This window comes from Oncorhynchus mykiss, chromosome 16, assembly GCF_057628025.1.
Source record: "Oncorhynchus mykiss isolate SJ-2025 chromosome 16, ASM5762802v1, whole genome shotgun sequence".
NCBI lineage: Eukaryota > Metazoa > Chordata > Actinopteri > Salmoniformes > Salmonidae > Oncorhynchus > Oncorhynchus mykiss.
In genome coordinates, this window is record NC_143037.1 from 66,010,347 (window position 1) to 66,027,398 (window position 17,052).

The 17,052-nt window shown below is 43.5% G+C and overlaps 1 protein-coding gene across 1 annotated transcript in view; it reads left to right on the forward strand.

Annotated features, from left to right (window-relative positions):
* opn7b (opsin 7, group member b) overlaps window positions 1–16,292 on the forward strand; it is a 141,904-nt gene extending 125,612 nt beyond the window's left edge. The window contains exons 2-6 of the mRNA XM_036947535.2: window positions 3,837–3,942; window positions 4,412–4,574; window positions 5,059–5,186; window positions 9,609–9,943; window positions 10,742–16,292. Of these exons, the coding sequence (XP_036803430.1) occupies window positions 3,837–3,942; window positions 4,412–4,574; window positions 5,059–5,186; window positions 9,609–9,943; window positions 10,742–11,251 (1,242 nt within the window). The 3' untranslated portion in view covers window positions 11,252–16,292. The remainder of the gene's footprint in view (window positions 1–3,836; window positions 3,943–4,411; window positions 4,575–5,058; window positions 5,187–9,608; window positions 9,944–10,741) is intronic.
* Window positions 16,293–17,052: the final 760 nt, after the last annotated feature.

Consider the following 17,052-nt stretch of genomic DNA (forward strand, 5'->3'; position numbering starts at 1 on the left):
TGTTAATAACCTTACTGCAGTGGGTTAAATGAGGGTCACACAGAGTGTTCCCCAGTAGTCTTAAACAAATCTACTTTGAAACAAAAGGATACACCTCACACACATGGTCATGGGCTTTTAAAAAAGAAGACTCTTGTACCATGTCAGATATAGAGTTGAAATGTATTCAATTTTGCTTTCGCATCCCATTATTATTATATACAGTGCAATATAATAAATATAATAAAACCGTTTCACGTAGAAACACCATCTTTTCGCAGTAATAAATATGTGATTGATTATTCAATTCTGAAAAATATTTATAACATTCCACCCATGAGGCCACTAGGTCATTTGACTGCAGCAAAGGGCTACACAGGCCATCAAAGCCTTTGTGAGAAACTGCCCATCTTCTTGTGAATGACAACATAAACAACAACAAGTAAGCAGTTCACTCCCAATGTATTCCAGATGTGCTTATTCCATGTTGATGTACACTCTTTGAAAAAGGGGTTCTGTAGGGGTTCTTTGGCTGTCCCCATAGGACAACCTTTTTGGTTCCAGGTAGAAAGGTAGTTCTATGTGGAACCCAAAGGGTTCCTACACAACACGTGTAGACCTTATAGTGAAATGCTTACTTACAAACTCTTAACCAGCAATGCAGTTTTAAGAAAATACTTAAAAAAGAGAAAGAAAAAGTAAGAGATAATAAAAACAAATAATTAAAGAGAAGCAGTGAATAACAATAGCGGGCGATATACAGGGGGTACTGGTACAGAGTCAATGTGGAGACTATATACAGGTAGTACTGGTACAGAGTCAATGTGGAGACTATATACAGGGGGTACTGGTACAGAGTCAATGTGGAGACTATATACAGGGGGTACTGGTACAGAGTCAATGTGGAGACTATATACAGGTAGTACTGGTACAGAGTCAATGTGGAGACTATATACAGGGGGTACTGGTACAGAGTCAATGTGGAGGCTATATACAGGTAGTACTGGTACAGAGTCAATGTGGAGACTATATACAGGGGGTACTGGTACAGAGTCAATGTGGAGGCGATATACAGGGGGTACTGGTACAGAGTCAATGTGGAGGCTATATACAGGTAGTACTGGTACAGAGTCAATGTGGAGACTATATACAGGGGGTACTGGTACAGAGTCAATGTGGAGACTATATACAGGGGGTACTGGTACAGAGTCAATGTGGAGACTATATACAGGGGGTACTGGTACAGAGTCAATGTGGAGGCTATATACAGGTAGTACTGGTACAGAGTCAATGTGGAGACTATATACAGGGGGTACTGGTACAGAGTCAATGTGGAGACTATATACAGGGGGTACTGGTACAGAGTCAATGTGGAGGCTATATACAGGTGGTACTGGTACAGAGTCAATGTGGAGGCTATATACAGGGGGTACTGGTACAGAGTCAATGTGGAGACTATATACAGGGGGTACTGGTACAGAGTCAATGTGGAGGCTATATACAGGTAGTACTGGTACAGAGTCAATGTGGAGACTATATACAGGGGGTACTGGTACAGAGTCAATGTGGAGACTATATACAGGGGGTACCGGTACAGAGTCAGTGTGGAGACTATTTACAGGGGGTACTGGTACAGAGTCAATGTGGAGACTATATACAGGGGGTACTGGTACAGAGTCAATGTGGAGACTATTTACAGGGGGTACCTGTACAGAGTCAATGTGGAGACTATATACAGGGTATTACGTTACAGAGTCAATGTGGAGGCTATATACAGGGGGTACTGGTACAGAGTCAATGTGGAGACTATATACAGGGGGTACTGGTACAGAGTCAATGTGGAGACTATATACAGGGGGTACTGGTACAGAGTCAATGTGGAGACTATATACAGGGGGTACTGGTACAGAGTCAATGTGGAGACTATATACAGGGTATTACGTTACAGAGTCAATGTGGAGGCTATATACAGGGGGTACTGGTACAGAGTCAATGTGGAGACTATATACAGGGGGTACTGGTACAGAGTCAATGTGGAGACTATATACAGGGGGTACTGGTACAGAGTCAATGTGGAGACTACATACAGGGGGTACTGGTACAGAGTCAATGTGGAGACTATATACAGGGGGTACTGGTACAGAGTCAATGTGGAGACTATATACAGGGGGTACCTGTACAGAGTCAATGTGGAGACTATATACAGGGGGTACTGGTACAGAGTCAATGTGGAGACTATATACAGGGGGTACCTGTACAGAGTCAATGTGGAGACTATATACAGGGGTACTGGTACAGAGTCAATGTGGAGACTATATACAGGGTATTACGGTACAGAGTCAATGTGGAGACTATATACAGGGGGTACCTGTACAGAGTCAATGTGGAGGCTATATACAGGGGGTACCGGAACAGAGTCAATGTGGAGGCTATATACAGGGGGTACAAATCTTGTCAAATCTTTTCAGTCTCCTGAGGGGGAATAAGTTCTGTCGTGCCCTCTTCACGACTGTCTTGGTGTGCTTGGACCATGTTAGTTTGTTGTTGATGTGGACGCCAAGGAACTTGAAGCTCTCAACTTGCTCCACTCCAGCCCCGTCGATGAGAATGGGGGTGTGCTCGGTCATCTTTTTCCTGTAGTCCACAATCATCTCCTTTGTCTTGATCACGTTGAGGGAGAGGCTGTTGTCCTTGCACCACACAGCCAGGTCTCTGACCTAATCCCTATAGGCTGTCTCATTGTTGTCAGTGATCAAGCCTACCACTGTTGTGTCATCAGCAAACTTAATGATGGTGTTGGAGTCGTGCCCCGGCCGTGCAGTCATGAGTGAACAGGGAGTACAGGAGGGGACTGAGTACACACCCGTGAGGGGCCCCTGTGTTGAGGATCAGCGTGGTAGATGTGTTGTTACCTGCCCTTATCACCTGGGGGGCGGCCCGTCAGGAAGTCCAGGATCCAGTTGCAGAGGGAGGTGTTTAGTCCCAGGGTCCTTCGCTTAGTGATGAGCTTTGAGGGCACTATGATGTTGAACACTGATCTGTAGTCAGTGAATAGCATTCTCACATAGGTGTTCCTTTTGTCCAAGTGGGAAAGGGCAGTGTGAAGTGCAATAGAGATTGCATCATCTGTGGATCTGTAGGTGCGGTATGCAAATTGGAGTGGGTCTAGGGTTTCTGGAATAATGGTGTTGATATGAGCCATGACCAGCCTTTCAAAGCATTTCATGACTACAGACGTGAGTGCTACGAGTCAGTAGTCATTTAGGCAGGTTACCTTAGTGTTCTTGGGCACAGGGACTATGGTGGTCTGCTTGAAACATGTTGGAATTACAGACTCAGACAGGGAGAGGTTGAAAATATCAGTGAAGACACTTGACAGTTGGTCAGAGCGTATTCGGAGTACACGTCCTGGTAATCCGTCTAGCCCAGCGGCCTTCCATGTTGTGGAAGTAAACTGCTTACTTTTTCTCATTAACTACTTTCTCAATGTAAATAGCTCATTGGATTGTGGTAGTAATATAGTGACATTCAAAGTCAATAGCAGGCAGTAAAAGTCAGTGGCTGTTATTGTAGCTTGTTGTCTTAGCTAAAGCCTTATCTGGCTGGAATTAGTCCCTCTCTGAGGGATTAGTCCCTCATGTGTCTGTGGTGGGTGCGTGCGATTGTGCGAGTTCGGTTGTAATGATATGTTGTGCAATATGTCTTGGCTTTGGCCCCTGGATAGAGGTGTACAGTGAACATCTGAACAAGGACCAGAGGCTTTGTCACACAGCAGAACTAATTTAACCCCATTAATCCTCTTCTCCCTTGTATGTATCTGACACCACAAATATAGTTATCTCTCTCTTTCTCTCTAGATGGGAAATGCCTCTGAAACATCTTTGTTCGCTGACACATCTTCGTTCCTTTCTACCATCTCTAAAGAACATGACATCCTCATGGGGACCATCTATGCCATATTTGGTGAGTCTTTCTCCTGGTGTGTTTACCAGCTTTCACAACACTGGGGTTCATATTTGTGCTCCGAGTTCAGTTGTGGAAAAATAACTTGAAAGATAAACAAAGATAAAAGTCTTAGAAGAGGGATCGCAAAACAATGCCTGTCATTTCATTGCTTTAGTCCACTATTGGCAGTGTTTCATCTTGATTTACTGGATGCCTTGAAGCTCTCTACAGTATGGGGCGGCAGGGTAGCCTAGTGGTTAGAGCGTTGGACTAGTAACCGGAAGGTTGCAAGTTCGAATCCTCGAGCTGACAAGGTACAATTCTGTCGTTCTACCCCTGAACAGGCGTTTAACCTGTTCCTAGGCCGTCGTTGAAAATAAGAATTTGTTCTCAACTGACTTGCGTAGTTAAATAAAATGTGCACTCCTTTACTTTACTGGTATTTTACTTTTCACTCTAATTGTTTCACTCTAATCGTGTGTCTCAGGTGTTTTCTCACTGGTGGGGAATGGGATATTGCTGTTTGTGGCCTACCGGAAGAAGTCCTCCCTGAAGCCGACTGAGTTCTTTGTTATAAACCTCTCCGTCAGCGACCTTGGAATGACCATCTCTCTCTTCCCCATGGCCATCTCATCAGCCTTCGCACACAAGTGAGTGTCCACACTCCTTTACCATCCACTACTCTGCTCATCAACCTTAACTTCTCCCATCCCGTTCCCCTTTCAAATCAAATCTCCCTCCTTCCATTCTTGAGGTTATTCAGTGTATGTGTGCTGCTGTTTTTTTATGCCCTCACACATGTAAACAGACAGATAGATGGAGAGAGAATATAAAGATGTAAAATAAAAAGGTCACCTGTGAGACACAACTGTTTTAGTAGTCATAGATATCTATATCCACTCGCTCTTGTACTTCAGGTACTGTCAGCCATGTGGGGCCTCTGGCCTCAGACACTGAAAAAGTGGGGGAAATGGTCTCTGAATATCTACCGGATAAATGACTAGTCTCTCTCTCTCTCTCTCTCTCTCTCTCTCTCTCTCTCTCTCTCTCTCTCTCTCTCTCTCTCTCTCTCTCGCGCTCTCTCTCTCTCTCTCTCTCTCTCTCTCTCTCTCTCTCTCCTCCCTTTCTCCCCAGGTGGCTGTTCAGTGATGTTACATGTATGAGCTATGCCTTCTGTGGGGTTTTGTTTGGACTAGCCAGTCTCACCAACCTCACAGTGTTGTCATCTGTGTGCTGGCTTAAGGTCTGCTGTCCCAACTATGGTAAGAGAATGCAAAACCTTGACCTCTAACCCTGATCCTTGATCTCTAACCATAACTTTGATCCCTAAAATTGACTGACCCCAGCCCCTCTAGCACACCTTTCAGTGTATTGGGATGGTTGGAGTTGGGACTGAAAAATAGACTCTGAAAATGTATTATCGCTAACCTGTACACTGTCTTTCAGATTTGTACTTTCCTCCCAGACATCCAAGCCTCAGGAACAGTTGTGGAAGCTTTGTAGGTAGTGAGGGGTTAGGCCACATTGCCAGCATCTCCGAAGCTGGATAGACTGGGAGAGTGGAGGGCAACCAAGAGGTTAAGAGTCATAAGTAAAAGGTTAGAGTTCCCTCAACTATTTGCTATTGTGCAAAAGATCAACTCCTCTCCGAAGTAGGAAGTAATTAACAGAATTAAAGTGGAGAGGGGGAATTATGATTCAAGGACACTCCTAAGACATGTCACTTTGGGACAGTGAGAAACCTATTTACTGGATGAAGCCATTAAGTCACCGAGCATCCACTTGCCTTAGCAGCTAATTAGAATGTATTTGACCGTACATTACAGGGGGGTGTTAGGATAATAAGGTCTGGCTAATCACTAGTGATTAACGTTCCATATTACAACTGTAGGGATTAATGTTCAATTCTCAGAGACAGACAGACACAATGCTGATCTAGCTATGTCTGGAAAGCACACATAGGGTGTGTTTACACAGACAGCCCAATTCTGATATTTTTTTCACTAATTGGTCTTTTGACCAATCACATCAGATCTTTTCACATCAGATCTTTTTCAGAGCTGATCTGATTGGTCAAAAGACCAATTAGTAAAACAAATACCAGAGTTGGGCTGCCTGTGTAAATGAGGCCATACACACCATGCTCACATCACATTACTTATGTAATGGATGGTGCGAAATTAAATTTGAGCTACAAAACGGACAAAAAATAGTACTGAAGGGTGTTACGTTGTCGTCTCTTTTAAGCTTTGAGAGAAAGTAGTGTGAGTGTGAATACACAAATTAATCTACTAAAGTCCATAAAAAAAAAGTTATCATTAGCTTTTCTCCCTCATCGTTTTGTATGTGTGCGCACGCGCGCATGTGTGTGTCTGTGTGTTATTGGATAAATTAGTCTCAAGAGTACATCCACTAATGAGTAGGATTAATTTGTGCCACTCAAGCTTCTAAAGATCTGCTTAGGCAATTACAAACATGTGAGCACACATACAAACCGAGGGGGAGAACAGGTTTTTGCTCTGACCTGCACTGTCAACTGTGTTCCTTTCCAAATCGTGTCCAGTCAATTGAATTTACTAAAGGTGGACGCCAATCAAGTTGCAGAAACATCTCAAGGGTGATGAATGGAAACAGGAGGCACCTGAGCTCAATTTCAATTCTCATAGCAAAAGGTCTGAATACTTATATAAATAAGGTATTTATGTTTTTTTAAGTTTAATACAATTGCAAACGTTTCTAAAAACCTGTTATCCCTTTGTCATTATGGGGTATTCTGTGTAGATTGCTGAGGATTTTTTATTTATTTAATTAATCCACTTTAGAATGAGGCTGTAATGTAACAAAATATGCGAAAAGTCAAGGGGTCTGAATACATTCCAAAGGCACTGTATCTGGAGTCCCTGACACTTGGTTAAAGAGTTAGGGGATGTCTCACGGTTTAGATGTCATGCTCTTGTTAACTGAGTGAGTGGAACTAATAAGTATAGGTAGTAATGGAAGTCAGAACAGCATTTTAAAGAGTTACACAAACTCTTCAGTGTGTGTATGTGTGTGTGTGTGTGTGTGTGTGTGTGTGTGTGTGTGTGTGTGTGTGTGTGTGTGTGTGTGTGTGTGTGTGTGTGTGTGTGTGTGTGTGTGTGTGTGTGTGCACTCTTCAGAAAGTTGAAGTCCACCTTGAGGCTCTGGAGACTGCTGGCTGCACCAATAACACTGTTTGAAATGCAGATGAGCACAAATAATGATGTGTTTAAAAGAGTCAGCCCAAAAGAAACTGGTACAAATATAGCACACACAATAAGGACAGAGAAAAGTGGGGAACCAAAATGAGCAGAGATCAGTGTTAAGTTGTGAGTACAGTAGCAGTTAAAGTCACAGAGGATTAGAAGGTTTCCAGAGGAGCAACAATGGAAGGAGGATCAGAGTCATGAACTGATGACACACCGGTGTCAGATAATTACGCAGAGCTCCACACAGACTATACCATCAGCAAAAAAGTCTACAACACTGCAGAGCAGGTGTCATTAGAAATGGAAGCAGGCTAGGACTGGCATCCCACTATCCAACTAGTCCCGCTCTAGGGATGACAGTGAGGTAGCATTGAATATTCAAGGATGATATTAATGCTTTATTCAAGTATTCTTACTTTCAGATTAAAATAGGGATATTTATTCCAATAAATGGCCCCTGGATGGGTGATACAGAAGGTTCCAGGTTTGAAATGCCCATGAACCTTGTAGTATAGATAGCAAACAGACACCACAGTGCATGTTTTAAACATACTGTATACACACAGCCAGGACTCCAGTACTGATCAGGCAGCTGAACAATTAGGACAGAGGAGTAATAATCAATCTAAGATCAGCTCACTCTGCACATCCTCTGCTAACTGCAGGAGGTTGACATATTGAACTGCTAAATCTGATTCAACATTCCAATCCAGTGATAGCCACAGGCTCCTTGTATTCCCTGTTCGCCATACGCCGTCTAGCTCCTTACACACACAGAGGACGCATTTTCCATTTCAGCTTTCTGATTCATGTACACACCGGTGAACATGCTTCAGTAATTAATTATCCATCTGCCGCAGGTGACAAATGTGCAGAACCATTAAATAGGCTTCCTAGTCTACGCATGCACTAGGCTTATTCACCAACAGTTTGAAATTCTTCTCATCATGTGTTTGAAATGTGCAGCCCTATTTGTGGTTTATGACATGTAAGAGATGTGTAAGAAAGCAGAAATAATCAGTATACTGTATATTTCTGGTGAAGCTTAGCTCCTGGGTTGAGTGTGTTCTTCTGATCCCAGGCCACACGGAAGGTGATATTGGTTTCTTAAAATGTAGATATATTCTATAACCCCGGAGAGTGAAGATTGGGAAGAGAGGATTGATAATAGTGTATTCAAGTACACAAACAGGCACACACCAATACACACGCACTTTGGCCCTCCAGCTAAACCGGTATGGTGCTAATCTCTCCACACGAGGGAGAGTATATTTATATTTGGCTTCCTGTAAATATATAAATGCATATATTTGTGTCTCTATGCGCCTACCCTCTGTTTCTGAACATGCTTGAGGTCATGTCAAGAGATATGCGTGTGGAGGAATGAGAGAACACGTGAATGTGTCATTTCTGTATGTAAATTTGCCCGCTAGGATTATCTAAGAGGCTAAAACGGCTAAGATCCTGTAAAGCCAACTAAAATAAAATAATTTTCAGACTGATGAGATGTGAATGCTTACTAACTTCCAGTGAATAATCTTTTGTGTTTCTGTTTTTGTCAGTCGTTCACAATTCTGCTTTGATCCTAAAACTGCCATTTGCTTTTGGCCATTTAGATTATATGAGGTATTTCAGAGAAAATACACACGTACAAACTGAGATGTAATTAACAATGATATCAATGTTGCTTTCTCTCCTCTTCCCTGTATATAATTTGCCTCATTTCTCCACAAACTAATATGCCAAATCAGGTAACGTTGTCTTTCTCTTTCTGCCTCTTTCCTACCTCCTTCTCTCCTTTCCTCCTCTTCCCCACCTCCTCTCTCCCTTCCTCCTCTTCCCTACCTCCCTCTCTCCCTTCCTCATATTCCCCACCTCCTCTCTCCCTTCCTCCTCTTCCCCACCTCCCTCTCTCCCTTCCTCCTCTTCCCCACCTCCCTCTCTCCCTTCCTCCTCTTCCCCACCTCCTCTCTCCCTTCCTCCTCTTCCCTACCTCCCTCTCTCCCTTCCTCATATTCCCCACCTCCTCTCTCCCTTCCTCCTCTTCCCCACCTCCTTCTCTCCCTTCCTCATATTCCCCACCTCCTCTCTCCCTTCCTCCTCTTCCCCACCTCCCTCTCTCCCTTCCTCCTCTTCCCCACCTCCCTCTCTCCCTTCCTCCTCTTCCCCACCTCCTCTCTCCCTTCCTCCTCTTCCCTACCTCCCTCTCTCCCTTCCTCATATTCCCCACCTCCTCTCTCCCTTCCTCCTCTTCCCCACCTCCTCTCTCCCTTCCTCCTCTTCCCCACCTCCTCCCCTACTCCCATTACAGCATCAGGTAACAATGCCACTTATGATATTACATGTTCTCTCCGCACCTCTTCCTCTGCCTCCCATCTCTCATCCCATTGGTTAATAACCCCCTCCCTGTCTCCCCTTCTTCTCTCCTTCTCCCCCATCCCCCCATTCCTCCCACAGGTAACAAGTTCTCATCCTGCCATGCCTATCTCCTAATAGCAGCGGTGTGGTGCTATGCTCTTATCTTTGCCATCGGGCCTCTGACTGGCTGGGGCCGGTATGGTTCTGAACCCTACGGTACAGCCTGCTGTATCGACTGGTACGCCCCCGGCCAAAGCAGAGTTGCCATGAGCTACATCCTGTGCCTCTTCCTCTTCTGCTACATCGTCCCCTGCATCATCATCTTCCTCTCCTATATCTTCATCCTGCTGACTGTCAAGGGGTCACGCCAGGCGGTGCAGCAGCACATATCCCCACAGAACAAGATCCCCAACACACATACACTCATCGTCAAGGTACGCACTGTAACACACACACTCTCAAGGTCAGGATACACACGCTCCCTCTCACAGACACACACACTCATCAGTCAGGTATGCACTCTCACACACACACTTAGCGTCAAGGTACGCCCAGGTAAGGCCAACATGTTATAAATATGCCAACTTTGACTGATTATTTCTCAATTATACTTTTAGAAACAAATGTCAATCATACTGTAGGTTAACAATCTTTACTCCACATAACCATTCTATAAGAAAATACACGCACACACACACTCAGACACTCAGACACTCTCACTGTCAAGGTACACACTGTCACACACGCACTTAAATAGTAGTTGTGCAAACACACACACACTACAATACACACCTTGGAAACTGTAGCAGCACATTTTCCTAACTTAAATGCTGCTTATGTATAGGTTTTAAAGGGTTTCAAGCGGGAGTTGTGATTCGTTATTAGATCAAAATGCTTTTGAGAGCACCCCAATCATCAACTTGGGGGAGCTGTATACAATATTCTTTATTTCACTCCTTCATGAATTAAAGTTTGGTTGGGCCATTAGGTTTGAAAGTAGGAGTTTTAATTGATTAGAAGGTCAATGTATCGTTCGGTGGTCAATAAACAGCCTCATCATTATGATAGGGGAGAAGTTGTCCTCTTTGACTTTGTTTTTGTTCTAAGTATTAGTTTAAAGTATTGTCACATGGATTGGTGGGGGAAGAGGGTTTGAAACTTTTATAAACTACCGTATGTGCACACCTGTATGTCAATTCCTCCCTCTGTGTTTTCCCGTCTCTCCCTTCTAGCTCTCGGTGGCGGTGTGTATCGGTGTCGTGATCGCCTGGAGCCCATACGCCTTCGTCTCCATGTGGGCGGCGTTCGTTAACTCAGCAGAGGTCCCTCCCTTTGCTTTCGCTGTGGCTGCCATCTTTGCCAAGTCCTCCACCCTCTACAATCCTATCGTCTACCTAGTCTTCAAACCCAACTTCCGCAGGTCCCTCTGCCGGGACTGGCTGACATGCCGACGGACCCTATGTGCGTGTTTGTGCTCGCACGGCTCGGCCCAGAAGGTGTCCTGTACACAGTCCCAGCAGCATGGGAAGGAGGAGTGTAACTCAACGCGGCGGTCCAATGGATTGACGGAGAACCATAGGGGGGCATGCAGGCACTGCCCATGCCCAGAGAGAGACACTGGTTCTGGCGGATACGGCCAAGAGACTACCCCTCAGAGGACTGCAAGGATACTGCAGGGGTCCACACATAGCGAAGTGGCTGTTAGTCAGCTGTCCAATGAGATGCAGAGTGACTTCCTCTGAAAAGACAAAGGAGAGAGAGTAAGCAAAAGAGAGAGGGAAGGGAGGATTAGGGGAGAGAAAGGGGGAGAGGGAGAAGGGAGAAAGTTAGAGGGAGGGAAATGTGGGAGAGGAAGGCAGTGACCGGGAGGAGGAGAGAGAGAGATGAGAAAAGACAAACAGTAAATTGTTTTCACATACAAAATAAAAAACATGGAGAGGGGAAGATCAGAGAGAAAATACTTTCAAACAGGAAATAAGTTATTGTTGAGGAAGGGCAGGTGTGAACTTGCACTAACAATCACAACAAGGCCATCCTAACTCCTCTCACTCAGAGGAGTGGCCAAACCAATCACCTCGGAAACTGTTACTGCCACAATACTAACTCAGCCACAAACTGAACTAAACCAGGGGTGTATTCATTATGCAGATGCTGTTGGAAAATGTTTATTCTGTTGCGAAATGTTTAGCAACAGAAACGGTTTATTCCAAAAAGAAAACGTTTTGCAACGAAAATTACAATTTTTATCGGACAAACTCAGCTAGGTCCCTCCCTGTTTCATTCCGTTTGCTCTGTTTGCTTCCATTTGGTTCTTAACCTTGTAAGACGTAATGAATACAACCCTGACAACCAACATACGACCACAAACTGAAGAGTCAGCAACATACCAAAAACTCAACCAAAATACCACCACAGACTGAGCAGCCAATAACAACCAGGAACTCAACCAACAAACGCAGCCAAGACAGACTGAAAAACAGACTTTGCCAACAAGCCCCTGATCTCTCGGGTTGCAGCTGGTTTGATTCAAAAGGACCTGAAAGTCATGAACCCACAGTCTTGATGCAGTAGTTAGAGATATCGGACACAGGACCAACAAGAGGGTCCATAATGAGAACGACACTGTTGTTTAGGGAAATACTACCAGATTGAGTATCAGATTCTACATATGTCCCACAGGGCCTACCAAAGTAGAGAGAGAGATGTGGATGAGGATATTAAAACCCGCATAACTGAGAGAGTTGTCTACATGGGGGCTTGGAGTGTGTGAACCGAATTAAGACATCACTTAGCTGAAGGCAGAACATGAGAAAATGAACCCCTTAGTTGCTGCATTGATGACATTACAGTGGTGTGAGTCAGAGTCAGACTTGGCCAAGCAGCCATGTCCAGAATTATTCAGTGAACAGTTAGGACTGTGCCAAATGAGCTACCATGAAAAATCAACAATTACCCACCGTGGTTGGGATCAATTTTAACTCAGTCAATCCAGGAAGTGAGTGGGACATTCCCAATTCTGCACACAGTCTTAATAAAGTCCAACTGAAATGTGCTCTCAAATCTCAGACATTCTCTCTGTTTTTACCCCAGACATGAAACCAATGCAACATTAGCTACAAGACTAATACAAAATCTATAAAAATCGAATTAAAAGATCCTGTTTTGCAATTTAGCTTCAGAAAACAAACAGATAAAATATTGAGCTACAGTGAGTTGTGTTGATATCTACTTTCTCCTTCCAGTGTTTCCCCAGGAGTGTAGATAGATGGTTATTGTAAACAAATTGGAGAAGGGTGCAGTGGAGGTGCTGAACTGCAGAGCTGAGCTGGTTCTGCTTGGTTAAACAAATTGGCCTGCCATCACCGTACAATCAATATAGAGCCATTATAGAGTTCTCACTGGGTCCAGAGAGGGAGCTCAAATCTGGGCTCACGGAACAGCTAAAGCCCCAGGAGATGACCCAAAACAGTGAGTGTTGAGAGTGTTATTGTTGACATAGTTTTGGCATTTGTGTGTTCTCATTTACATGAATGTGTGTGTGTGCTTATGTACCTGTTGTTGATTGATGCAATTTGCATATGCGCGTTTCTGTGTGTGAGAATAGCTACTGTATGTCTGCTTCAGTTTGCAAGTCTATGTGGGCATATGTTAGTGCAGTAACTCACTGAGGAAAGTCCTAACATTTTTCTCTACATTGAGTGAGTCACAAAATCAAATCAAATGTTATTTGTCACATTCGCCGAATACTTACGAATACGACCTTACTGTGAAATGCTTACTTACAAGCCCTTAACCAACAATGCAGCTTTAAGAAAACTAAGTTAAGAATAATATTTACTAAATAAACTAAAGTAAAAAATAAAAGAGAAACAATAAAATAACAATAACGAGGCTATATACAGGGGGTACTGGTACCGAGTCAATGTGCGGGGGTACAGGTTAGTCGAGGTAACAGGTAATATGTACATGTAGGTAGGGGTAAAGTGGCTATGCATAGATAATAGATATTAAACCATGAGTAGCAGCTGCATAAAAAAAGGGGGAGGGTCAATGCAAATAGTGCAGGTAGCCATTTGATTAGTTGTTCAGCAGTCTCGGGTAGGTGTTGTAGTAAAATATGACATGAACAAGCTTTTCTTCAATCCACTGAAGACCTATCTCCTCTTGTTCCTCTCCTCCTTAGCGTGAAAAACATAGAGTTGCTATTTCAGAAAGGGACTTCTCGAGCGACAAAACGTAAGCTTTAAGACCTGAAGACAGAGCACAGAGCACAGTCTGACTAGAACTTTCTATTCACTCCTCTAGGACACTGGGTCATCAAACTCTTCTAAACACGGTGCCGCTGTGTTAACCAGTAATCTGGTCCTCTAAAGATCGTGTCTCCAGCCTGACTATCTCTGATACATGAACTCTTTCATGTTACAACAATAATAGTTTATATCTATTGTTCACAAAATACCACAGTGTCAGCACAAACACCCGTAACCAGTCTTGTGGTTCAGCACCTTCAGAACTAAAAGACAGTGTCTTTGTTATTATTGAATAATGGAGCAATAACTCACTGCTATAAATTGTAATCTGCTCTGTGGGTAACTTGGCCAATCTCTGACTTTATAGCATGTATCTCCGCCCTGCCCCCTGACCTCCAGAGAAAGATATCCTCTCCGTTTCTCCATCCACCCCCCTCCAGCTCTCTCTCTCTCCATCCACCCCCCTCCAGCTCTCTCTCTCTCCATCCAATGCTCCTTTATTTAATGAAAGTGTCAATATTATTGAAACAGCGCTATTATTATGTTGTAATGTCTTTACGACCCTGTTATGACTTTAAAATAGAGTATAGATGTATTTTTTAGCCGCACTAAAGAAAATACAAGAGAAGATGTAACATACAATGATTGAGATCACCATGCTGAGCCAGGTTCATGTGAGGAGTTAACAGGGTACTTCTTAGTAATCTCCCATCACAACTTCTAATCAGAGCCATCAATTTACAGGGTTTAGCAAACTCAGATTGAACACTAGATTGTCAACGGCCGCCATATTGGCACCGTAGGTTACAATCGCGTTCTATTGATGAGTATAGAATGTTTGGTGCGAAAGTGGAAGTTGGTTCAACCAAATCGCCACAGCTATTTCCTGAACGGCACCCTGTTCCCTGAATAGTACAGACATAGGGTGTCATTTGGGATCTTTCCTTTCCTTCTAATACTATGGTGGATAAGATATGTTTGTCCTTTGACAGTGGGGCGGAACTCGGGGGCGGAACTCGCTGTCATAACTGTGCATTTGTGATATATTTTTTTATATGTAATGATATTGATCAGTGATCGTATTACTGCATGGTTCATAAGGAGTAATCATCACCGTCTGGCCATCATCCAAACAGCACATATGTACCAGATGTCAGGGCTTTCAAACGGGTTTGGTTTGCATGTACAGGTGTACAAATGTCTATGTACAGAAGTTATATATAGTTGTAGATACCAGCCTACATGCATACTTGGGGGAATGGGTGACCCCCAAATTGTGTCCTTGGAAATGGGGTTGAATGGCAAATATCTCAAAAAACAAACAAAACAGAGCACACAAACAGTGTGTTTTAACGTTGACTCTTTATGCAGTGCCAATGCAAAACCTCTTCCTGTTCCTCTGGCTGTCTGTCTCTTTCTGGACAGTTTGGATTCATTGGGTCCTTAATGGCCCGTTGTCTCCTCGTGAAAAAGGCTTCCCATTATTGACCTTGAGTGGTCATTTGCAGGGGGACCACATGAAAATATCTTGGACCGCCTCAGGTGCTCATTTTTTTAAAGTTCCATTCAATTGCAGTCTAATTGTGATCATATAAAATTGAATTTTTGCTAAAGCAAAGAACATTCTAGCCAACATCGCTAGCTCTCCAGCATCAAATTGGCTCCATATTTAACGTTGTGATTCTGTCCTGAGCTCCACATCATCTCTGATATCAATGTCCTCTACAGTGAAGAGTCTCGCACGGACTCGTTTATTTATTACGTTGTAATCTTTCCACCAACTTTACATGAAGTGACCTAAACATGATGTCTGTACATTGTATTATTTTAGGCTTCGGCCCTAACTTATGGCTATCCACATCAGTCTCAAGGAGATGAAAACGTATCTGTTCTGTTACCATAGCTCGTCTAACCTCATTCACCCCACCAGCGTCATCCCAGCAGGGTCATGAATCATCAGAGAACCATAATGTTGTAACGTTATAGTACCAACATTCACATATCCTCTGGCTTTTGCCTGGCCTGAACGGTGAGCTAAATTCTACATTATGTACAGAAGTCTCCATTGAATACTGTCAATCAATGCTGCTTAACTAAAGCTAAATGGATGAATACAGATGGGGTTTGGATATCTCCTCTGCAGCAGGATAGCAGTAGGACTTTAGTTAAAACTATATTCCTCTGTGCTCATGCTGTGCAGACCAGATAGTATGTCCCCAAATGACACTGTCTGAATGCATGCGCATGCGCGCACACACACACACACACACATACACACACACACACACACACACACACACACACACACACAGGAAGAGGTTGCTGACCTTCTCCACCACTTTCAAAGACACAGAACGAGGCTGGATGTGATGTGATGTACACATGTTTATATAAAATATATGGTTTTAAAAGATTTCTGCTATCAATATATTTATTGAGATGATTATTATTATCATTGTCAGTGAGGTCTCAGATGCACTGTGAAAACATGTTTACAAGAAAGCAAAAAAATAAAGTGATATTTGTTAAGAAATATTACCATGTTTTGGCGTGGGTTGTCCTAAGAGATGTGAGTAGTTTACGGTTGTTAATGCTAATGAGACAGCATATTGCGCGGGCATGCACACACACCACACACACGCACACACACACACACACACACACGGTCCATAGGGAGTCCAGTCTACTTGCCTGGCCCTTGCTGCAAGCTAGCATAAATATTAAGTCTAATTGGGTTTGGTCACAGTGTTCCGCGTTCTTCATCTTCATAAGCCAGAGAGAGAGAGAGAGAGAGAGAGAGAGACCGAGAGAGAGAGAGAGAGAGAGAGAGAGACCGAGAGACCGAGAGAGAGTCTTATCTACACCAGTGGTTTTGAGGAACTCTCAGGTGTACCGCAAAACCTTTCCTAAACTTAATACCTTTTTTAACACTCACTTAGAAATGTGACCTGTGGAATGAACACAACTGGCTCTCTGTTTGATAGAGGGAGAATAACAACAGAGGAGGATGGGAGACAAACAGATGACAAACTGAGGGAAAGAAGAGAGAGCTCTTGATGGAAGGGGGAAGGTGACCTTAATTGAGGGTGGGGAGACGGGGCGTTAAGTGTGTTTTGTCTGGGATGGTGGGTCTCTGCTTTGTGGATCTGTGCCCATGACCCAATGTCATGACATTGTAATGTCTTTATTCTTTTGGAACTTCTGTGTAATGTTTACTCATATTCTTTATTGTTTATTTCACTTTTGTATATAATCTACCTCACTTGCTTTGGCAATGTTAACACATGTTTCCA